This window comes from Oncorhynchus tshawytscha, linkage group LG08 (assembly GCF_018296145.1).
Source record: "Oncorhynchus tshawytscha isolate Ot180627B linkage group LG08, Otsh_v2.0, whole genome shotgun sequence".
Classification (NCBI taxonomy): domain Eukaryota; kingdom Metazoa; phylum Chordata; class Actinopteri; order Salmoniformes; family Salmonidae; genus Oncorhynchus; species Oncorhynchus tshawytscha.
Window position 1 is genome coordinate 28801599 of NC_056436.1, and position 24533 is coordinate 28826131.

Consider the following 24533-nt stretch of genomic DNA (forward strand, 5'->3'; position numbering starts at 1 on the left):
CACACACACACACACACACACACACACACTCACTCACAGACACACCACTTGTCACAACATGGCTAGCTTCCAAGTCCGTTTTGATCCACACTAATGCAGCAGTCACCTTGTCTGCTCTTGTTCAGGATTATAAGAAAGTGTAACATTAGCACATTTTTAAAAGTATTTATCTTCCTTGGCTTTTAAAGCTTGTTTAATCTGTCCGCCAATATTACACCATGACTGTGTTTACACAGGCAGCCCAATTCTAATATTTGTTCCCATAATTGGTCTTTTGACCAATCAGATCAGCTCTGAAAAAGATCTGCTGTGAAAAGATCGGATGTGATTGGTCAACAGACCAATTAGTAGAAAAAATATCAGATTTTGGCTGCCTGTGTAAACACAGCCAATGTACTACACCTGTCTGTCTGTGGCGAGGCAGCTCCAACCTATAAATACAAAAGTGGCAAAATTGAGTTTTTCCTATTAATTGAGATCACAGTTTGTTATGCTATTATCTGGAACCAAGACCATATTTGAGCTTTGTAGCAGCACTAACCAAGATAAGCAGCTTTGGATAATGAATGAATGGATGACTGTAGTACTAGTGTACTCATTGGGATTTTGAACAGGCATGCGCCAACCAGGATGCAGAAATGAATAGCCAAGCTGACGAGTGTGTGCTGGAAAACCATGAGCAAAAGGCTTATCCCCAGCTATTATCGTCACAGTAATAAGCTAAACCGCATGCATGACTTCACACTGACAACATGTTCATGCCGTGTTTGACCGAGCATAGGTTCACCACATGTTACACACACACTATGCCCTGCAAACAAAAGGTATCAATAAGACGTCCCCGGAACGTCAGGAGATGTGTCATGGTCCCCTGTTTGCTTGGATGTGTGGTTTTTGTGTGTGTGTGTATATATATATATTATATATATATATACACACACACACACACACACACACACACACACACACACAAATATATATAAATATATATATATATATATATATATATAGCACACCAACCCTAATAAAGGATGACACATTACATTTCTACTGCACAACTACATCTCTATAACCTAGATACAACACAGTGCACATTCATTACCAATGAAGACTAGGGACCTCATCTTAAAAGAGCACAGCAAGCAAATGTGTCAGAGTGCACGAAATCGAGTGTGGTTGGATCAACTGTCCCTGTGTGAGCATACTTAAAATCTCTCTCATCATATCAATAACAAGGACAACCCATCTGAAGTCAGAGAGAAGTGTTAGACAGATGTGTCAGACATTCCTGCTCTCAAGCGAACGCTTGCGTCAAAAGAGGGAACAGCCTCACGCAAAGTCCTGCTAATAAGATCAGGGATTCCAGAAGAGTTGAAATAAATCGCTGGTTTGGTGAAACAGAGAAATGAGGCAAAGCGAGAGTGAGTAGGTTGCTTAGAAAGGCTAGAAATACTACACATCCTCAGACAGACGCAAGCAGTCCTGCTGCACCCTCTCATTGATACTATTAGAATAAAGAACGTCACGAATCAACACAGATTTGGCGTTACATGAGAAACGAGTGAATCCAGGTGCACATGGTTTACATATGGACATGGCCACACAGAGCACAGAGAGTAGGGACGAATAGGAACGTAGAGAGAAAGAGAGGAAGAATTACAGTAAGACAGACAGAAAGAAAACAAGTAACAGTGGTGATTTTTTTTAAACTTCATTTAAGCTGGGGGTCATGCTGATGTAAAAGGGTAATATTCAACAAATATTCATATTATATACAGTTGATGTCGGAAGTTTACATACACTTAGGTTGGAGTCATTAAAACTCGTTTTTCAACCACTCCACAAATTTCTTGTGGAGTGGACTATAGTTTTGGCAAGTCGGTTCAGACATCTACTTTGTGCATGACACAAGTAATTTTTAACACAATTGTTTACAGACACATTATTTCATTTATAATTCACTGTATCACAATTCCAGTGGGTCAGAAGTTTACATACACTAAGTTGACTGTGCTTTTAAACAGCTTGGAAAATTCCAGAAAATTATGTCATGGCTTTAGAAGCTTCTGATAGGCTAATTGACATCATTTGAGTCAATTGGAGGCGTACCTTCAAAATCAGTGCCTCTTTGCTTGACATCATGGGAAAATCAAAAGAAATCAGCCAAGACCTCAGAAACAAATTTGTAGACCTCCACAAGTCTGGTTCATCCTTGGGAGCAATTTCCAAACGCCTGAAGGTACCATGTTCATCTGTACAAACAATAGTACGCAAGTATAAACACCATGGGACCACGCAGTCGTCAGACCGCTCAGGAAGAAGACGCGTTCTGTCTCCTAAAGATGAACGTACTTTGGTGCGAAAAGTGCAAATCAATCCCAGAACAACAGCAAAGGATCTTGTGAAGATGCTGGAGGAAACAGGTACAAAAGTATCTATATCCACAGTAAAACGAGTCCTATATCGACATAACCTGAAAGGCCACTCAGTGAGGAAGAAGCCACTGGTCCAAAACCGCCATAAAAAAGCCAGACTACGGTTTGCAACTGCACATGGGGACAAAGATCGTACTTTTTGGAGAAATGTCCTCTGGTCTGAAGAAACAAAAATAGAACTGTTTGGCCATAATGACCATCATATGTTTGGAGGAAAAGGGGGAGGCTTGCAAGCCGAAGAACCCCATCCCAACCGTGAAGCACGGGGGTGGCAGCATCATGTTGTGGGGGTGCTGTGCTGCAGGAGGGACTGGTGCACTTCACAAAATAGATTGCATCATCAGGTAGGAAAATGATGTGGATATATTGAAGCAACATCAAGACATCAGTCTGGAAGTTAAAGCTTGGTCGCAAATGGGTCTTCTAAATGGACAATGACCCCAAGCATACTTCCAAAGTTGTGGCAAAATGGCTTAAGGACAACAAAGTCAAGGTATTGGAGTGCTCATCACAAAGCCCTGACCTCAAACCTATAGACAATTTGTGGGCAGAACTGAAAAAGCCTGTGCGAGTAGGGGCCTACAAACCTGACTCAGTTACACCAGCTCTGTCAGGAGGAATGGGCCAAAATTCACCCAACTTATTGTGGGAAGCTTGTGGAAGCCAACCCGAAACATTTTACCTAAGTTAAACAATTTAAAAGGCAATGCTACCAAATACTAATTGAGTGTATGTAAACTTCTGACCCACTAAGAATGTGATGAAAGAAATAAAAGCTAAAATAAATAATTCTCTCTGACATTATTCTGACATTTCACATTCTTAAAATAAAGTGGTGATCCTGTCTAACCTAAGACAGGGAATTTTTACTAGGATTAAATGTCAGGAATTGTGAAAAACTGAGTTTAAATGTATTTGGCTAAGGTGTATGTAAACTTCCGACTTCAACTGTGTACACCACATAACTGACTCCATTTTAAGGATATGCATATTATTGGTACCATTTGAAAGGAAACACTCTGAGGTTTGTGGAAATGTGAAAGGAATGTAGGAGAATATAACACAATAGATCTAGTAAAATATATATATTTTTAAACAACGTTATTTTGTCTTTTTTTGTACCATCATCTTTGAAATGCAAGAGAAAGGCCATAATGTATTATTCCCATCCCAGCTGCAATTTAGATTTTGGCCACTAGATGGCAGCAGTGTATGTGCAAAGTTTTAGACTGATCCAGTGAACCATTGCATTTCTGTTCAAAATTAATAACTTTTCATGTTCAAAACTGTGCACTCTCCTCAAACAATAGCATGGTATTCTTTCACTGTAATAGCTACTGTAAATTGGACTATGCAGTTAGATTAACAAGAATTTAAGCTTTCTGCCAATATCAGATAGGTCTATGTCCTGGGAAATTTTCCTGTTACTTACTTAATCATGCTAATTGCATTAGCCTACGTTAGCTCAACCCTCCCTTGGACGGGACACCGATCCCGAAGATTAAGTTACAAGGCAATACTAACATTAACAAAGCATTCTTATAGGCATATTCTGTAGATCCTAAGGTTAACTTACAAGACAAAGTATGGACATGCCTATTAGACCAGAGAACTAGAAGTCTAGGAAATGAGAATTGATCATACAACCTTCCTCCATGGACAGGATACGAGAGAGAACAACAGACCTTCATATCTGAAGGTGTAAAACCAACCACCATTGACCAATCAAACGATACTAAGTTTACAGTAACCTAATCACCCACGCCCAATCTCCACAAGGTGTCACAGCATCTAAAGGCCTGTGTGCTTGATTAGACCAATGTAAATAAGATGTGGTGTCCTCATCACCAACAAACTATCATGGTCCAAACACAGCAAGACAGTCGTGAAGAGGGCACGACAACACCTTTTTCCCCTCAGGAGACTGAAAGGATTTGGCATGGGTCCCCAGATCCTCAAAAAGTTCTACAGCTGCACCATCAAGAACATCCTGACTGGTTGCGTCACCGCCTGGTATGGCAACTGCTCGGCATCCGACCCCCCCGCTACTCACTGTTTATTATCTATGCATTGTCACTTTACCCCTACAATACCTACATACAGATAGCCTCGACTAACCTGTTCCCCGCACATTGACTCAGTACCGGTACCCCCTGCATATAGCCTCATTATTGTTTTTTTATTGTGTTATTTTTTTTACTTTAGTTTATTTAGTAAATATTTTCTTAACTATATTTTCTTAAAACTGAATTGTTGGTTAAGGACTTGTAAGTAAGACATTCACGGTAAGATCTACACCTGTTGTATTCGGCGCATATGACAATATAATTTGATTTGATATATGAATTTAAAGTTCACCTTGTACAGATACAAGTTACCATCAGAGTTCAACTCAGAGGACAATAATCAACAATGACACTAATATATATATATAAAAATCAATTACACAATACATGAATGGCAAACACAAAAATAGAAAAACACAATCATATGAAATGTCATGGAAATACTTCTTAAAAATATCTCTTAGACACCGGAGCTTGTAAATTCAATCTAGACTTTATTACAAAGTAACAAGCCGAGCTGGACCATGGAACAACTGTTGGTCCCAGACTAAGAGATCACTTTATATACTGTTTCAGTTTGACACAACATACATAGTCACTCCTCTTTATGTATATGATCCCCGTATTTTGGTATTCTGCCACTTATTTTTTCCTAATCTTACTTCTAGTCTGTCTACGACCATCTTTACATGGTTTCTCTTCCCCTTCTTGGCACATACTTCAGGGCATAAATTATATTGGTGGCGTAACCATAGCAATGACACATGAAAAAATACAGACATTCAAAATGCAGGTGTATGCCCAAGGACACCCACAGGACTAGGCAAAGGCCTCCCTCAAGCCCACAATGGCCCAGTCACACACACACACACACACACACACAATGGCCTCCCCCCAAGCCCACACTGATTGTGCTCACCATTCTGAGACGCACGTCACATGCACCGGACAATCCCCCATAGAAACAAACCCATTCTTCAGTAAAAAGGCCCTCTAACATCCACACATACTGTAGTTACTGTAGACTAGAGGACAGAAAACACATACTGTAGTTACTGTAGACTAGAGGACAGAAAGCACATACTGTAGTTACTGTAGACTAGAGGACAGAAAGCACATACTGTAGTTACTGTAGACAGAAAACATACTGTAGTTACTGTAGACTAGAGGACAGAAAGCACATACTGTAGTTACTGTAGACTAGAGGACAGAAAGCACATACTGTAGTTACTGTAGACTAGAGGACAGAAAGCACATACTGTAGTTACTGTAGACTAGAGGACAGAAAGCACATACTGTAGTTACTGTAGACTAGAGGACAGAAAGCACATACTGTAGTTACTGTAGACAGAAAACATACTGTAGTTACTGTAGACTAGAGGACAGAAAGCACATACTGTAGTTACTGTAGACAGAAAACATACTGTAGTTACTGTAGACTAGAGGACAGAAAGCACATACTGTAGTTACTGTAGACTAGAGGACAGAAAGCACATACTGTAGTTACTGTAGACTAGAGGACAGAAAGCACATACTGTAGTTACTGTAGACTAGAGGACAGAAAGCACATACTGTAGTTACTGTAGACTAGAGGACAGAAAACACATACTGTAGTTACTGTAGACAGAAAACATACTGTAGTTACTGTAGACTAGAGGACAGAAAGCACATACTGTAGTTACTGTAGACAGAAAACATACTGTAGTTACTGTAGACTAGAGGACAGAAAACACATACTGTAGTTACTGTAGACTAGAGGACAGAAAATACTTACTGTAGTTACTGTAGACAGAAAACATACTGTAGTTACTGTAGACTAGAGGACAGACAACACGTATACTGTAGTTACTGTAGACTAGAGGACAGACAACACGTATACTGTAGTTACTGTAGACAGAAAACATACTGTAGTTACTGTAGACTAGAGGACAGAAAACACATACTGTAGTTACTGTAGACTAGAGGACAGAAAATACTTACTGTAGTTACTGTAGACAGAAAACATACTGTAGTTACTGTAGACTAGAGGACAGACAACACGTATACTGTAGTTACTGTAGACTAGAGGACAGACAACACGTATACTGTAGTTACTGTAGACTAGAGGACAGAAAACACATACTGTTGTCATGACTTGACTTTAACATGAATCTGAAGACTGTTATTTATCTAGTTACCTAAATAGGTTTAATTGTTATCGATTAAATTAATCATGGAACAATTAACTCATTAGAATCTGGGGCACCACGAGAGCAGTTCTTTGAAGAGTTACCATCTCCTGAATTAAACTACACAGAAGTGATAGTTAAAGACCTTTAAACAGTCAACTTTTTAATCATAACCTTGTATCATCGTTCTGAACCGTCGTAACTTCCTTGCATCTGCAAAAACCTGAGTCTTACTTATGAGGACAGAAAACACATACTGTGATTTGATTTGATACACAAATTGGTTTAATTATTTATTTACTATCTAATTAAATGGGAACACAGGATAAACATACACACTTAATACATTAGAAACAGGTCCCTAGCGGACTGATACAATATGGCTGCTTGTTACAAAAGACATGGAGAGGGCGAGAAAGAGGGACAGAGACACTTAACGTTGGTACATTTAGAAGCTACTCACTTATAGTGACGCAGTGGTCTCCCAAGTGACGCAGTGGTCTAAGACACTGCATTTCAGTGCAAGAGGCATCACTGCAGTACCTGGTTCGAATTCAGGCTGCATCACATCCGGCTGTGAGTGTGAGTCCCATAGGGTGGCGTACAATTGGCCCAGCATTGTCTGGGTTTGGCTGGGGTAGGCTGTCATTGTAAATAAGAATTTGTTCTTAACTGACTTGCCTAGTTAAATAAAGGTAAAATAAAAATATTAATCTTATAATTGCACATGAACCGCTGCCTGCTTGGAGTAAGAAATCATGAATGTATTTACGTGAAATGCCTTGGTTCGCCGTGTATCTCTTTCGGAACCGGGCTGCTTTGGAAAGGGGGTTGGGCCTTTTTGCGGCACGCTTGTAAGCCTTTGATTGTCCAAAAGGGAGTCTTCTACTGTTGTTCTCCTCTGCAGTCGTATGGTATCCGGTGATTTGTCGTGTAGTCCTGAACAGAACTACAGAGTTTATTCTCCATCCATTATCTCTGGAAGATGCTTCTTTGAAGATAAGCTAGCCAGCCGTGTTGATGGTTCCCAGTGAGAGTAGCGTAATAAGATGGTCTGAACAGAGTAGTAGAATGGTCCCACTTAAATTAGGACAGCTAATCAGCCGTACTAGTGATTGTCCAGGAGGTGAGTTCATCGTTTCAACCTCGTGTTTAGATTCAGAGTTCAGACAACTTTAAACGTAACCTGCAGCTCTATGTCTCTCTGGTCTGATGTGTTTTTTTCTTAACCCATCATTTTAAACAATTTGTTCAAAAGGGGCGGTTCCGTCAGGCTGACACGCTCGCTGACCTCACTCAGGGGCGTGACTTGTCACTATGCAAAGCTTATGAAAAACAATTATCTCTTATAGCTTCAGAAATCACATCCCTCTCTTAACAAAAACACTTTCATAACGTTTCATATTTCATGCACAACGCATAGGATGGACACTTCATACATGTAATGGGTATACTTTCCAAGTTACAGTATTTCCTTTATACAATTTTTCATGACATCACAAAATAACAAAGAAAATGACATGAGTGTTCTATAGATCACCTCTGACAATTCCCCACGTTCTACGTTAGAAATATTGTTCCAGTATTCGCTTTTGAACGTGTTAGAGTTTCAGCAGGAAAAGGTCTGATGAAACAAAGGACATTCCTTGTGTCCTAGGGTGAACCTTGGAGAGGGAGAGCTGAATGTTCTCTCCTTGATTTACAACAGGGCATGAGTTGTTAACCCCCCTCTGCGGGTGAGAGGGGGATCTGAGTGAAGTTATTCATTGCAAACCTGATCTGACCTAATTGGATTCTCGTGGACAGCCATGACACTGTAGTGGAGTGGATAGACAAGACAGTACCACAAAGTACAATGCTGGGTGCGACTCAGTGAGAATGAACAGGTCCTAGTCAGCCCAATGAAATGGCCTTTCATTCATGTTCCTAACCTGGCCATTAACTAGCTCTCCTCAGTCAGTCAGACAGGAAAACTGGCAAACTGAGAATGCCACAGGGCAAAATAACATCAGCAGGGTGATATATTAGGAGAGGAATGAATTCATCCAGCACACAAAACACAAATCTAAACATAGTTACAAGACAAACAAACTGAAGAACTGAATAAAGTCTGACTCTGACTGAATAAAACACAGACTGACTCTAAGAAATGAAAGTTAGACTCCATTCACTGCAGAGCTTTCCTCTGTGGCTGTTTCTTCATAGAAAATGTAATCACAGCACAGTGAGGAGGGAGATGACTGCACCTCCCACTGCTATTTGAGGCGGCTGCATCTTTTTCACATGACTTTGTGCAGTGTGAGCGAGAGCTGCCCGCCAAACAGCTGCAGTTCTGTCTTCTGTGCCTGCTCCGCACTGCTTCCACTGAGCCCTACCTCTGAGGTTACCCCAAACAGTCATCTGCGCACCACAAGACTGTATTAGCTCACCAAGCTAAAGTCTAAGCATGGAGAGCCAACATAAGTCCTCAGGTCTCAGACAAGAACACTCATGGCATGAGCTTCACTGAACTACCTCCACTACACATATGCTTCTGATACAGTACCAGTCAAAAGTTTGGACACACCTACTAATTCATAGGTTTTGTCTTATTTTTTATATCGTAGAATAATAGTGAAATCCTCCAAAATATGAAATAACACATATGGAATCATGTAGTAACCAAAAAAGTGTTCAATCTATATATATTTTATATTTGAGATTCTTCAAAGTAGCCAACCTTCGCCTTGACTGCTTTGCTCACTCTTGGCTTCATGAGGAATGTTTTTGAAACAATCTTAAAGGAGTTCTCACATATGCTGAGCACTTGTTGGCTGCTTTTCCTTCACTCTGTGGTCCAACTCATCCCAAACCATCTCAATTGGGTTGAGGTCAGGTGATTGTGGAGGCCAGGTTATCAGATGCAGCACCATCACTGTCCTTGGTCAAATAGCCCTTACACAGCCTTGAGGTGTGTTTTGGGTCATTGTCCTGTTGAAAAATGAATGACTGTTCCACTAAGCGCAAACCAAATGGGGTGGCGAATCACTGCAGAATACTGTGGTAGCCAAACTGGTTGAGTGTGCCTAGAATTCTAAATAAATCCCAGATAGTGTCACCAGCAAAGCACCTCCACACCATCACAACTCCTCCTCCATGCTTCATGGTGGGAATCACACATGCAGAGATCATCCTATGATATGTTACATTTCATATTGTTACATGAGATAGATGGTTATGACAGGTGGATGGGTGGTTGTATAATGTGAATGTCTCGCAACCCAAAGGTTGTGAGTTCGAATCTCATCACGGACAACATTAGAATTTTAGCTAATTAGCAACTTTTCAACTACTTACTACTTTTTATCTACTTTGTGTGGCTGATGTGAAATGGCTAGCTAGTTAGCGGTGGTGCGCGCTAAGAGTGATTCAGTCGGTGACGTCACTCGCTCTGAGACCTAGAAGTAGTTGTTCCCCTTGCTCTGCAAGGGCTGCGGCTTTTGTGGCGCGATGGGTAACGATGCTGAGTGAGTGACTGTGGTTGATGTGTGCAGAGGAGCCCAGGTTGGGGCGAGGAGAGGGACGGAAGCTATACTGTTACATTTGCAACTACTTAGCATGTTAGCTAACCCTTCACCCTAACCTTAAGCTTTTTAGCTAACTCCTAAACTTAACCCTAACCCTTAGCCTAGCTAGAATTCGTAACATAGCATATATTTAGCAAATTCGTAACATATTGTACATTTTGCAAATTTTTGTCACATAAAATACAAATTGTAATATGTATCATATCATACTAAAGGAGTCTTGCAGATTTACGTACAGAATAATATGAAATGCTCTGGGACCAGGTTGAAATCCTGCTCAGAATCCTTTGATAAAATGTCTCACCTTTTCCTCCTAAAAAAAACAACGGTATCAGAGATATGATACAGCAACTGCATCCTTCAAGACAACTAACACGTTCAAATCATTACTCCCTCCCCAAAGCCTCTACTTTGATTAAAGTCGCTCAATAGGTGCTGAAACGAAAGCTACTTTTAATGAAGTGGCTGTCCATCCAGTAGGTGCTGAAAGAGGTTAGTTAGCTCACAAGTTAGGACTCAGTCGGATATTTTCATAAACTATAACATTTTCACTCTTTGAAAGTGTATAACGTTAGTCACATATTACTACTCATAACCTCGATTCAATAGGCAAAGTATCTCCTCGCCAGAAATATAAACTTGATCATTTTCGTGTGTTTTTTGTTGGCCATGTCGTCGCGTGTTATGTTTAATCTCGGTATATCTGTGGATGAATGAGTTTCTGCAAGTGGGATTACCTGATTATGTCATCGTTGTGTCCCAAGTAAAATTTTTGCTTGTGTTCCCGTGTGTTGTACACTACTCCGACACCGGCGACGAAGTAGACAATTTCCTTGGCCGCTGTGTAGTACAGGTTGTTGCGGCACTGATGTCCACGATACCCGTAAACCCACTCTAGTCGCAGGTGACAATTCGGAGCGGTCCTGTCAGCCATGTCCGTATTTCTTTTTTGTCGAGAGTTTTTTATATTTCTTCATTCACCAAGACGGATTTCATTCAATCCCGTATCCCTTAGTTCCACTGGAAATGCATCGTATCCGGTACAAGCGGTAACAGCGGGCATTCGAGTGCCATGTGCATAATAGTCTAACTGAATCTAGTTTTACTTCGAGATTATATGCTTATCTTTAATTAAAATGGTTAACTATGCCATCCTTTTCATAGTGAAAACCATATATCTACCTCTACTTCAGCCTTAGGCTAGCTGCCCCTCTTGAGAGTCGAGGCAGGTCGAAGCTCTTGTCAAATCCTATAAAGATGGAGTTTTCGCGTTTACTTACAAGCACCTCCCCCAAATGTTATCTACATTGGTGATAGATCAACAATCTGTCCAATCACATCCCCAAATATCTATTTAGCGTTTGAAGGGATGTTCACGGACCAATGGCAATCATTATAATTGGACATGAACTTCCTCCCATAAAGAATGTACTCTAACCATGTTGTGAGGTCAATGACAGGAAGATTTTGACAGCTGTCAATCCAAGTATATGGCGTCACCGTTTAATATTTTACCCCATTGCACATTTCTTCAACATTCTGCAGTAGTTTTTCTATCTATACAAAGGCTCTATCCCACGGGAAGTAGGTATACTTATATGTTTCAGAGACTATATCAATGCTGTTGAAAGTGACATTCAAAACATTAACTGGATTTGTTTTTGATAAAACACGCATTCAGGTTCACATTATGATACTTTTGCCTCCTATCCTCACAGCTTCTACTTTAAATAAAGTCGCTGTCTACTCAGTGGGTGCTGAAATAAAGGTCACATCATTTAGCGAATGAAACTTTAATACAAAAAAGCGCTCGAAAGGTTTTTGAGGAAAACCATTGAACATGCTTCACTTCAGAGAATACTATTTGTTCTCGCGGTAAATACCTCAAAAAAAGCAATGCACCGGGTGGGGAGAGTTCGTACTAAAATGGATGGGATGGTCTTAAAAGCAGTGCCAGTGCACACCTCCATCCGGCATGCTGAGCGAGCTCAATCAAGTGCACATACAAGAGGACCTCCCCTCTCCTCCGTTGCTGGGAGTGACAGGACACTTGCTGCTCAAGCAACAAGCTTAGTGTTGATATCTAAGCTCTAATTTACCTAGCTAGCTACCTCTTCATTAATTTTAGCACTACAAGCAGTTAAGACAAAATGGAGATACCTATGGATCCCTTGTTTCTTGCATGGAGCTACTTTCGAAGACGGAAGTTCCAACCATGTTCCAATATTTGTTCGAAGATATTGGAGGACAGTCCATACGACCAGGTAATTAAAAACTGAACTTGCTAGCTAGCTAGCTAGCTAGTTATTTTAGCTCTGCTAGCCAGCTCCAAGCATTAATCCAATTTAACTAGCAGTAGCAAGCTAATGTTGATAGCATGCTTGCAAAATCTGCCATTGCTTGCTTGCTGGCTAACTAGCTGTTTTCCTAGCACATTGTTAGCTAGCTAGGTAGTATTGGTTGCAAGAAAAAACTACTTGTTAACTAGCTAGCTAGCCTAGCTATCGTGTATGGCAAATTAAGACCTTAGCTAGTGCCCCGCTGTCAATTTCATCTCACTTTTAGTTAATCTAGCTACTTTTAGCTTCCTTTTTCTTGAAATGTGCTTTCTATAATGTATGCATCAAATCTTCATTCACCTCTTCTCTCATAATTTCACTCACTGCTGTATTAAAAGGAACCTGACTCCTCATCATATATCTCTGAGGTAACCTCTTCCTTGCCATGCTGATTCTAACCTGGCATGTTGAAATACAAATAGAATGTATAGCTAAATTAATGAAATATCTGTAGTACATCTGTACTGGAGTTCCATACCTTGTAACATCACATTGTAAAATAAAATCTGAATCACTGTAAATATGCCTTCTAAACACACCTGTTACTTCTTTGACAGGCTGCATGGAGTCTGAAGACCCGTGCTCTGACAGAGATGGTGTACATTGATGAGGTGGAGGTGGACCAGGAGGGGATCGCTGAGATGTTGCTGGATGAGAGCTCCATCGCTCAGGTTGCTCGTAAGTCTGAACTCTGAACTGTCCCAGAGGGCCAAGAGTTTTTCCTGGTCAGGCCAATTGGTCAGGAAAAACTCTTGACCATACCCACAGTACAGCCTACTGAATCTCAAAGTCTGTCTCAATCACAAAAATATATTACCATTCTGATCTGGTAAAATCTGTCCAAAATGTTCTCAGCTCTTTGAATGTACTGTAATGAGGCTTTCTTTCAGGCCCTGGGACATCACTGAGGCTTCCAGGAACAAGCCATGGAGGTGGACCTACTCCAGCCATCAGGTATGTGACATTTTAGAATTCACAACTATCTTGTATGTGTTAGGTAAGTATCCCAAAGCATTTCCCCTACTGAAATTGTGTAATTACTGTAACAATGTTTCTGAAATTGAGTCGTGGGGAGCATTATGTTCCTTGAAAAGCATCAGATTAGTTCTGAATCTGAACTGAGCTTTTTTGTCCTGAATCTAGGCCCATGACCCAATCGGGACGTCCTATCACAGGGTTTGTGAGGCCCAGTACCCAGTCTGGCAGACCAGGGACGATGGAACAAGCCATCAGGACCCCTCGTACGGCACACACTGCCCGTCCTGTCACTAGTGCGTCTGGGAGATTTGTCCGGCTGGGAACAGCCTCCATGTTGACCAATCCTGAGGGACCATTTATAAACTTATCTAGACTCAACTTAGCTAAATATGCCCAGAAGCCCAATTTATCCAAGGTAAGAGTATTTTTATGAATGTAAGGCAATGAACATGGTCTCTCCAAAAATATTTTTGTCATTGTACTATTCATTGTACTATTCGGGTTCAATACATGTTATGACAATTTCTGTGGGTTTTTTTTTCTGCCCCCAGACCTTATTTGAGTACATCTTCCATCATGAAAATGATGTTAAAAATGTGAGTTACCAATACAGATATACACTGAGTTTACAAAACATTAGGAACACCTGCTCTTTCCATGACATAGACTGACCAGGTGAATCAAGATGAAAGCTAGGATCACCTATTGATGTCACTTGTTAAATCCACTCAATATTAGTGTGTGTCTTTGGCTTTCCATGTTGCTTTTGTTTGTAAGTTTCACTCTAAATCCATTTGTACCTTTTTGTTTGTGTACAGGCTTTAGACCTGGCTGCTCTGGCCACTGAGAATGCTCAGTTCAAAGACTGGTGGTGGAAAGTCCAGCTGGGGAAATGCTACTACAGGTAAAGCTTTAGATAATTACTTAGATCTCATACAACTGTTATTATACTACCACTACAATTCTACTACATTGTGACTGCTTTCATTGACAGACTTGGTTTACACCGGGAATCAGAAAAACAGTTCCGATCTGCTCTCAATCATCAGGAGGTGGTGGACACGTACCTCTATCTGGCCAAGGTTACAACCTACAATGTCCCTAACACTGTAAATACTGTGTAGCTACAAGTGTAAAACTACTGTGTGTACAGTATGGATTAACCATGACACGAGGCTTCTCCGTAGCAGATGGTGCGTCACTCAACGTCGAGTTGTTTCTATAAGTCCAAATAGGTTTTTGTTTTTAATCAAATGTATTTATATAGCCCTTCTTACATCAGCTGATATCTTAAAGTTCTGTACAGAAACCCAGCCTAAAACTCCAAACTGCAAGCAATGCAGGTGTAGAAGCACGGTGGATAGGAAAAACGCCCTAGGAAGGCCAAAACCTAGGAAGAAACCTAGAGAGGAACCAGGCTATGAGGGGTGGCCAGTCCTCTTCTGGCTGTGCTGGGTGGAGATTATAACAGAACATGGCCAAGATGTTCAGAAATGACCAGCATGGGCAAATAATAATAATCACAGTGATTGTCGAGGGTGCAACAGGTCGGCACCTCAGGAGTAAATGTCAGTTGGCTTTTCATAGCCCATCATTGAGAGTACCTCTCCTGCTGTCTCTAGAGTTGAAAACAGCAGGTCTGGGACAGGTAGCACGTCCGATGAACAGGTCAGGGTTCCATAGCCGCAGGCAGAACTTCGATCTACAGCGATCTACTACCCTATATTTGTCACAAATTATATAAAAATACTTATTGTTCTGTTTTGCCACTAAAACAGGTGTATCAGCGGCTTGATCAGCCTATAACTGCACTGAACCTCTTCAAGCAAGGTCTGGACCACTTTCCTGGGGAGGTCACTCTCTTAACAGGAATTGCTCGCATTCACGAGGCACGTGACATGATTCCTTTTTTGTTTGTGAAGCGTTCTCTTGCTTTAAGAAAGCACCGGTTGAAATCGGCATGTCAGACGTGTAATCTGAAATGATCAGCTGATTGCCCTGGAATTTGGAGCCTAATTGTTTTGTATCTATAGCAGCTATTGAATAATTCTACTGTCAATTGAGAAAACAGATGCAGGTTGATCAGGAGGTCCAAAATCTGTCTTTAATAGTATCTGTTATCTGCGTCTCTCACAGGAGATGAATAACTTCACCTCAGCCACAGAGTACTACAAAGACGTCCTGAAGCAGGACAACACTCACATTGAGGCTATCGCCTGCATAGGCAGCAATCACTTCTACACGGACCAGCCTGAGGTCGCCCTGCGCTTTTACAGGTTAGTCACTCACACACACCACTCCCTTTAATTCCCTCATTTTACTCTGATTATTATGGCTATGCCAGTGCGATATTAAAGAATGTTAATCATGTCAGTGAATACACATGCCTTGTGTGGTTGCATTGACTTTACAGTTGTTTTTCCCTCTAACCCTCCCTTCCCGTAGACGGCTGCTGCAGATGGGAGTATATAATTGCCAGCTGTACAACAACCTTGGACTGTGCTGCTTCTATGCCCAGCAGTATGACATGACCCTCTCCTCCTTTGAGAGGGCTCTGGCCCTAGTGGCCAACGATGAGGAGCAGGCTGACGTCTGGTACAACATTGGACACGTAGCTGTGGTGCGTTAGCGTTAGCACACACAGATGTTATTGTTACTGCATGAAGTTACTCTACAGCACCCTCTTCTGTATGCCAACTGGTTTCTCTTGGACAGGATCCAAACTCTGGCTGTGTGCTTAGAACATATAGCATGCTATCACTTCTTCACATTTCTGTTTATGTTACATGCATCTTATGTTTCTCCCCACAGGGAATAGGAGACCTGACTCTGGCATACCAGTGTTTTAAACTGGCCTTGGCCTTCAACAACGACCATGCTGAGGCCTATAATAACCTGGCGGTGCTGGAGCTACGCAAGGGGCACATTGAGCAGGTGAGTGAACTGTGGTTTCTAGATCCTAAAATATATCATATTGATCAAATGTTAGTTTTGGTAAAAGAATTGAGAGAGTAAATCTGTTTATAAATGACATACCTTCTTTCCAACTGGTGGAAGCTTCTTCCATATAGTACAACACGTTATGTAAAAAGTCTTTAGGAACATCTACAGTAGTCGACTGTTTATGCTGTTTTGATATAGTCTAATTCAGAATGGTTGTTTTTGATTTCCTCCTTTTTCTCAGTCCAAAGCTTTCCTCCAGACCGCTGCATCACTCGCCCCTCACATGTATGAACCACACTTTAACTACTCCACTCTGTCAGACAAGGTAACGAGACACTTCATCAGCACTTTTTAATCTATTTAACTATTGACATGCAGCCTGCACATTCATAGCATTGTTTTAAATTAAAAGGACAGACCGTTTTTAGTCATGAGGGATCATATTAATTGATGTGCTGTTGTCTTCTGCTGTGTCCAGATTGGAGATCTGCAGAGTAGCTATACTGCTGCCCAGAGGTCAGAGGATGCCTTCCCTGAGCATGTAGATACCCAAGAGATTTTGAAACACCTGCGCCAGCACTTTGCTGTGCTGTGAGCTACTGACCAACACACCCGACCTGAAAGTCCAGTCTACCTGTGCGATAGCTCACTTGTCATAGAGTGTTGCTATTAAACAACAGTGACTGGCCTCCTCATGTAATGGTTAGACATCTTCACGATCTACAGACAAATATTTTTCCTGCAGGGACACAACTGTTACTTGATGGTGACATTATACAGGCTAAGTGATACCAAGGGCAATCTGGCTTGGGAAACTCACTGCACATACATTTTTGTAAAACAGTAGTTTACAACTGCCTAGCCCAATGTAGGTCTTATTAGTTGTAATTTAAGTGTTTTATGTGCTTGTTTTTCTCTTCAATGGTTGGTTCACAGGCTTGTAGAATAGTGTAAGGTACTTTTAAGCACTGATTAGTAAATGTACATAGTAAAGTATGAACATGGAAGAAACAAATATTTATAGTAAATGTATTTATACGGCTATCTTTTTAGTGTATTTTTGTACTACCATTCCTCTTGTCACAATTGTTACGCGGAGTGGAACAGGGCAACCCAAGAGCAGACTCCGATGAGGAGACTGGGATGAAGTAACCAAGGTATTTATTGAAACATGGGGAGATGGAGTGCAGGTCAGGGGAAGCTCTGGCAGGTTGCTGGAAAACAAATGCGGAGGCTGAGGCTAGAGCGAGGGGAGTTGAGACAGGGTAAGCAGGTCCGGAGAGGAATCCAAGGGAGTAGTAAAGTGGGGAATCCAGGACAGAGGAGCAGGATGACGAGATGTTGGACTGGAGACGGACCAGAGTCAGAGCAGGCATAATGAGCAGAGATTACGATCTGGCAGTGAGGAAGCGGCAGGACTGAGTATTTGTAGAGGTCATGATTATGAAACAGGTTGCAGCTGGTGGGGATCTGCTCTGACTCCAGCACACCTGTCTCCGCCCACACATGGAGAGGGAGAGAGCACTGGGGGAGTGGTGGCAGGTCAAGGAGACACCGGATGAGCACTAGAGGGCGTGGCAGGAGCAGATGTGACAACAATTTGTAGTCTTTGTTTTTGATTGATTACTCGTTATAATCAAAGATACAGAACTCATTCATTTCTATGTGTTTAACTTTACAGTATGACAATTTATTTCAACAGATACAATCTTATGCTATGTACAACTTCTATTTACATTTGATTCCAATGCCTATTATTTTCAATGTATGTATTTACTTAATTAAATAATGGACATTTTACAGTAATTTTATAAGCCTTCTTTGATTGCATTTCACTTGTACAAGTAGCATCATTCCAGAACTTCATGGGATTTATTTTGATGGCCGCAAAGTCCTCCATTCCATAGTGGTCATTGGGCTCTCCGTCTTCCCAGTACCTTTTTAAACCAAGTTAAAGGTTACTTTCTAGACGTTCTGGTATTATCCTGAATGATAATGGTACAGTGTCACAGGCAGTGGAAACATTTAACCAAGAACTGCTTAACATGTTGGTCTATACAAATACATAGAATATCATACATGATTAAACCTGTATCCAGTCCAATGACTTGTGCAGCTCTTACCCCTGAGTCAGATCAGTCCCATCAAGCCATGTCCAGGTCCCCTCTGTATCCTCTTCCTCCTTCAGTCCTATCCAGAATCCTTTTTATGTGCATGGGTTCGGAGTTAAACTGCACTGTGTGCATCAACTTATATGCCTGAGCAAACAAACACAACAAGGCAGGAAAGAAGCTTATTTAATCAGTGGTAACTGAATTTTGGACAATCTTTCTCTTATAGTGCTCTCAAACCATTACAATGTAAAGGGGCCTACTCCATGGAGAAGAGCACTTACAGTATTCCACATAGAGACACAGCATAGAACTGATGGAAATGTTGGGGGAGGGGTTCTACTAAGCTAACATATGGAATTGTTTTGTCATGGATCATTTAGCTATTTGATTTTGAATTTTAGGACCCCTGTAGTTATTTTATATATAAATGGAAAAACAAACAGTCAAAGAATAAATCATAAGGAATAAGGTTTTGAAGTGTCTGTCCTATCTAGGAGATATTTATGAAAGCTCAGGAAATACTGTATATATTTTTGGGGGGACACATATTAAACCCTCTTTTTGTTGGCACAAAACTACTTCCATACGTTCATGAATTTGTTTAACCAGTCCTGGGTTACTTTCAGACAACCCTTGTGGAGAAGACTCTCGTGAGAGTCCGCTTTCCACAGTGTGGTCATATTAGTTTGTAGAACAAACCGTATTGTTCAGACGCTAGAGTCATTTTCTGAGACTGATTTTTGGGATGTCTCCTGGTCTGGCAAACAGCGCTGTAGATCTGCCATTTTCCATTGCAGGTGTGGAAGGCAGACCTAGGCGTATACGGTGGATTCAGACTCACCCCATACAAAAAAAACATATCTCCCCAGCTTAAACAGACGAGTCAATCGACTCTTAAGAATTTACATTCATCAATGTCTGTTCTACATACAATATTGCATAGCATACAAAAGAGTCCCAAAAGTCTCACCAACTTCAGTGACGCTGGACTGCAATGCCACCTTCTGTTCAGGCTTTCAACCTGCCTCTGTAACTCCATGCCAGTGTGTTTGGCACTCCCTAGCTGCCTGCTGGTTTTGTTCACCTTTTGGAGCTCTCGCAACCTGGTCTCAGAGCATTTCGTATTCTGTACCTAAAACCGGGGCACTTTCTGTTCCTGAAGGCTTTCAACCTGCCTCTGTAACTCCATGCCAGTGTGTTTGGCACTCCCTAGCTGCCTGCTGGTTTTGTTCACCTTTTGGAGCTCTCGCAACCTGGTCTCAGAGCATTTCGTATTCTGTACCTAAAACCGGGGCACTTTCTGTTCCTGAAGGCTTTCAACCTGCCTCTGTAACTCCATGCCAGTGTGTTTGGCACTCCCTAGCTGCCTGCTGGTTTTGTTCACCTTTTGGAGCTCTCGCAACCTGGTCTCAGAGCATTTCGTATTCTGTACCTAAAACCGGGGCACTTTCTGTTCCTGAAGGCTTTCAACCTGCCTCTGTAACTCCATGCCAGTGTGTTTGGCACTAGCTGCCTGCTGGTTTTGTTCACCTTTTGGAGCTGCCTGCTGGTTTTGTTCACCTTTTGTTCCTGAGCTTTCAACCTGCCTCTGTAACTCCATGCCAACCTGGTCTCAGAGCATTTCGTATTCTGTACCTAAAACCGGGGCACTCCATTTAGATTGATATGTTAAATTTGGCATGGTTTCATAAAACAGATGGTTACTTACGGCAAAAACGAAAGGAGGATGGTTAATCGAGGTGGGTGGATAACGCGAACATCAAGCAAGCCATAAGTTGCAAGTTTGAATCTCTAATTAGCAACATTGCTACTACTTAGCATGTTAGCTAACCCTTCCCCTAACCTTAACCCTTTTAGCTAACCCTAACCTTAACCCTTTAACCATAGCCCCTAAACCCTAGCCTAGCTAACGCTAGCGAGTTGCAAATTCGTAACATATTGCACATTTTGAAAATCCATAACATTGTAATTTTTTTGAATTGTAATTTGTAACATATCATGCAAAATGGATGATGAACATCCACAAAATAATACATACTGTAGCGACCCGCACACACATCTGTGTGTTATGTGTTAGGCTATTAGTTAGTTGTCTTGTACTTACCAGCACCCAGTGTTCGTGGGGTCCGCCATGCCAATCAACTTGCTATCTGCCAATCACGGGAATGCCTGGAATGTTCTGATGCCGGGCATCCTGGTGGTTGGCGGAGGGGGGATGGAGCATTGGAAGATAAGACCAGGTTTAGCCATTGTTCTCTCTCTTACGTCTGGCCTTCACAAGAGAAGGTCACGGTTGTTTTATAGGGGTATCCTTTGTTTATTTGGTGTGGGCTACAGCCAAACAGTAGCCTGTGTGATTTTGGGTTAATGAACCGTAAATTCTTAAACTCAATCCCCTCTGTCTGGACAATTGTTCCTTTATGATCTAGTTAGGTCATTACAATACCATATGAAATGTAACATATCAAACTAAATGGGATGTCTCAGATTTACATACAGAATAGTATGAAATTCTCTTAGACCAGGTTGCAACCTGTCAGGACCTCCTCTTTGTCATGGATCATATTGCTGTGGGTGGCTCTGAGTTGCTCCAGCTCACTGCTGCTCTGTGTCAAATTCTGAAATAGTGGACTGTCATTCTCACTGACTTTGCTGTCTGTGGGGACCAAAGAGAGACCTAACATCACTTGAGGAAGATGACAGAAGAGCTTTCAATTAATGATTTAAAGCAGAGTGAAATGATGAAGGACACTACTCACATTGGACCACCAGACCAATATCAATGACCAGTAGAAGAGCACTGAGAATGCCCAGACTCACTGCAACCAATCAGTAGAATCGAGAACTCTGCCCATCTCTCACCATGAACATGGACACTGACAAGGGACAATTTTATCAAGTATTACCGCAATAATATTTGGGTTAATCCACAGGATTTTTGTGACATACCTGTATTCGGAATTACATTCTCAAATCTATAATCTGTCACCAAGCTCCTGGATTGATATTTTAAATGAGAGCAGTTAGTCTCTTGATTTTCCGAAAAGGTCACGTTTTCCTTGCGGTACCTTGTTGTTGGTCTTGTCTGTTATGGAGAGGATGTCCATCTGTGCTGAAATCATCCTGACATATCAGCTCATTATATGTTCCCTTGAATCCTTTCAACACATGTTCTGATATGTCAGAATTCTCCATTGACTTGTCTGTCTGTGTCTGACAATATTGAACTAAAACAACTGTCTACTCATTCTCTCTGCCTGTGGATGATTTGTTTAGTCATTGCCCTATGTCAATGCTTCATGTGAATACTGTGAAGCCATTGGTGGTTTGAGTGGAGGGAGGTGTGTGTGTGTGTGTGTGTGTGTGACAGAAATATCCTCAAACAGCCAGTGATGTATTATAATTGCCCAATATTAGTTTAATTTACTTTTGTTATAAACATTTTCATTTAACATGTAGTATCTTTGCATATGACAACACTCATGAGACAAATTATTACATCTTTAATTCCTAGGCTGCCTTTGCTTTCATTTCACATATCCATTTCAGTGCATATCTACATGGGGCATCGTTCCAAGTCTTCATGGCATCCCAACTCGCCTTGGGATGGTTTTTGGAGTAAATGGCTGCACAGTCCTCGTTATTCATATCGTCGTTAGGCTCCCCATCTGCCCAGTATCTTGAACAAAGGTCAAGGTAAATTTTTATACAATTTGTCTATCTCCATACCATGCCACAGCAGATAGGTTAAACTTATGTTAATCAGAGTCTACATGGCTCTGATATAAATTAATATGTAATAGGACAGTAGTAATAGTCAATGGTAATACTAGCTACTAAACAAACCAATTCCAATAACTTGTGTAGCTCTTACCCCCGAGTCAGTTTAGTCCCATCAAGCCATGCCCAGGTTCCCTCTTTATCCTCTTTCTCCTTCAGTCCAATCCAGAACCCTGTTAGGTGCCAGGATCCTGAGCTGTATCGTAATGCTTGTATTGCCTTATTGATAAACTCCTGAGCAGACACACACACACACACACACACCACACATACAGAGAGAGAGAGAGTGTGTGTCAAACCTTTACCATGTAAATGGGTCTATTCCATGGAGTGGGACATTAACATAATTCCACTTAGAGAGACATTCCATAGAACTGATGAGAATGCTAGAACGTTCTACTCAATCTATGCTAACCTGGTATGTACCCAATATTTTCTTTAACACATTGTGGAAGTTACACCATATTTAAAAAAATATATATTTAACCTTCATTTAACTAGGCAAGTCAGTTAAGAACAAATTCTTATTTACAATGATGGCCTACCCCGGCCAAACCTGGACAACGCTGGGCCAATTGTGCGCCGCCCTATGGGACTCCCACTCACAGCCGGATGTGATGCAGCCTGGATTTGAATCAGGTACTGCAGTGACACGTCTTGCATTGAGATGCAGTGTCTTAGACCGCTGCGCCTATCGGGAGAAATACGGAATATATCCAAATAACTTACCTGCTTCTCTTCACTATTTATTATTGCCAGGTCAGCTCCTTTTTTAATGCAGCTATCTCTGCTTCTGTCCCACGTTTTCAGAGGAATGGAGTTCGACAAGGGAAAGTAGTAACACACCGAGTTGAGCAATTTCCACCCTGGCAAACAACGGCCACAGCTTTCCACTGTTATAAAATGAGATGGAAAACATTGAAACATTACTTTTGTTGTAACGTGACAAATGCAGGCCCCCATATAAGCATGCACTGCTGTTACAGATCTCCAGAGTGGGATATTATCAAAGCAATTATTTTGTTATGAACATCTACCAATAATAAATTCATCAAGGTCTCTTCTAGATACAATATTGCATAGCATACAAAAGACTGAGTCCCAAAAGTCTCACCAACTTCAGTGACGCTGGACTGCAACGCCATCTTCTGTCCCTGAAGGCTTTCAACCTGCCTCTGTAACTCCATGCCAGTGTGTTTGGCACTCCCTAGCTGCCCGCTGGTTTTGTACACCTTTTGGAGCTCTTTCTGCAACAATGTCAAGGCCTCCTCTTTGGCATGGATCATGTTACTGTGGGTGGCTCTGAGTTGCTCCAGCTCACTGCTGATATGTGTCAAGTTCTGATATAGTGGACCGTACTTCTCACTGACTTTGCTGTCTGTGGGGACCAAAGAGAGACCTAACATCACTAGAGGAAGAGGACAGAATTATTCATTTAATGATTTAAAGCAGAGTGAAATGATAAAGGACACTACTCACATTGGACCCCCAGACCAATGTCAACGACCAGTAGAAGAGCACTGAGCATGCCCAGACTCACTGCAACCAATCGATAGAATTGAAAACTCTGCCCATCTCTCACCATGAACATGGACACTGGACAAGGGACAATTTTATCAAGTATTACCGCAATAAGCTTTGGGTTAATCCACAGGATTTCTGTGACATACCTGTATTCAGAATTACATTCTCAAATCTACAATCTGTCACCAAGCTCCTGGATTGATATTTTATAGGAGAGCAGATATTCTCTTGCTTTTCCGAAAAAGGTCACTGTACCTTGTTGTTGGTCTTGTCTGTTATGGAGAGGATGTCCATCTGTGCTGAAATCATCCTGACATATCAGCTCATTATATGTTCCCTTGAATCCCTTAAACAGATCTTCTGATATGTCAGAATTCTCCATTGACTTGTCTGTCTGCTGTCTGCCAATATTGAACTAAAACAACTGTCTACTCATTCTCTCTGCCTGTGGATGATTTGTTTAGTCATTGCCCTATGTCAATGCTTCATGTGAATACTGTGAAGCCATTGGTGGTTTGAGTGGAGGGAGGAGTGTTTGTTTGTGTGTGTGTGTGTGTGTGTGTGTGTGTTTGTGTTGTGTGTGTGTGTGTGTGTGTGTGTGTGTGTGTGTGTGTGTGTGT

At 41.4% G+C, this 24533-nt stretch overlaps 3 protein-coding genes across 9 annotated transcripts in view; 1 reads left to right on the forward strand and 2 right to left on the reverse strand.

Annotated features, from left to right (window-relative positions):
- Positions 1 to 11485, reverse strand: part of LOC112256707 (echinoderm microtubule-associated protein-like 5) — a 51338-nt gene extending 39853 nt beyond the window's left edge. For 4 of the 6 annotated variants that reach the window (XR_006083879.1, XR_006083878.1, XR_006083880.1 and 1 more), the window contains exon 1: positions 10973 to 11485. Coding sequence is in view for 3 of the 6 variants with exons in the window: in XM_042325391.1 (XP_042181325.1) it covers positions 10973 to 11169 (197 nt within the window). In the remaining 3 variants the exon portion in view is untranslated. The remainder of the gene's footprint in view (positions 1 to 10972) is intronic. The other 2 variants (XM_024430144.2, XM_024430143.2) reach the window with 1 other exon arrangement.
- A 739-nt stretch (positions 11486 to 12224) lies between these two features.
- Positions 12225 to 18293, forward strand: LOC112256706 (tetratricopeptide repeat protein 8). Of its 2 annotated transcripts, XM_024430141.2 has the most exons (14): positions 12225 to 12499; positions 12913 to 12942; positions 13132 to 13252; positions 13465 to 13528; positions 13718 to 13967; positions 14104 to 14148; positions 14371 to 14456; positions 14547 to 14634; positions 15331 to 15441; positions 15689 to 15828; positions 15998 to 16172; positions 16364 to 16486; positions 16737 to 16820; positions 16974 to 18293. In XM_024430141.2, exons 1-14 carry the CDS (start codon positions 12386 to 12388, stop codon positions 17088 to 17090), a joined length of 1548 nt encoding a protein of 515 aa, XP_024285909.1. In that variant the 5' UTR covers positions 12225 to 12385; the 3' UTR covers positions 17091 to 18293. The 2 variants fall into 2 exon arrangements, with proteins under 2 accessions (XP_024285909.1, XP_024285910.1); XM_024430142.2 differs by lacking the exon at positions 12913 to 12942 and having other exon boundaries at positions 12228 to 12499.
- A 3709-nt stretch (positions 18294 to 22002) lies between these two features.
- Positions 22003 to 24357, reverse strand: LOC112257145 (C-type lectin domain family 4 member K). The gene is made up of 6 exons (XM_024430709.2): positions 24169 to 24357; positions 23869 to 23985; positions 23504 to 23767; positions 23119 to 23282; positions 22484 to 22623; positions 22003 to 22288 (listed from the first exon to the last, which is right to left on the reverse strand). Exons 1-6 carry the CDS (start codon positions 24293 to 24295, stop codon positions 22120 to 22122), a joined length of 981 nt encoding a protein of 326 aa, XP_024286477.1. The 5' UTR covers positions 24296 to 24357; the 3' UTR covers positions 22003 to 22119.
- Between the last annotated feature and the right edge of the window lie 176 nt (positions 24358 to 24533).

What these genes read in the sequence shown, in the direction of transcription:
- LOC112256706 (XM_024430141.2), top strand. Translation starts at nt 12,386, where the DNA reads ATGGAGATACCTATGGATCCCTTGTTTCTTGCATGGAGCTACTTTCGA. An exon ending in CTGGGGAAATGCTACTACAG is followed by an intron (nt 14,457 to 14,546) that starts GTAAAGCTTTAG and finishes TTTCATTGACAG; the next exon opens with ACTTGGTTTACACCGGGAAT. An exon ending in ACTCCACTCTGTCAGACAAG is followed by an intron (nt 16,821 to 16,973) that starts GTAACGAGACAC and finishes TGCTGTGTCCAG; the next exon opens with ATTGGAGATCTGCAGAGTAG.
- LOC112257145 (XM_024430709.2), bottom strand. Translation starts at nt 24,295, where the DNA reads ATGGAGAATTCTGACATATCAGAAGATCTGTTTAAGGGATTCAAGGGA. An exon ending in GTCCAGCGTCACTGAAGTTG is followed by an intron (nt 23,283 to 23,503) that starts GTGAGACTTTTG and finishes ATTTTATAACAG; the next exon opens with TGGAAAGCTGTGGCCGTTGT. An exon ending in TAAATAGTGAAGAGAAGCAG is followed by an intron (nt 22,624 to 23,118) that starts GTAAGTTATTTG and finishes GTGTCTGCTCAG; the next exon opens with GAGTTTATCAATAAGGCAAT.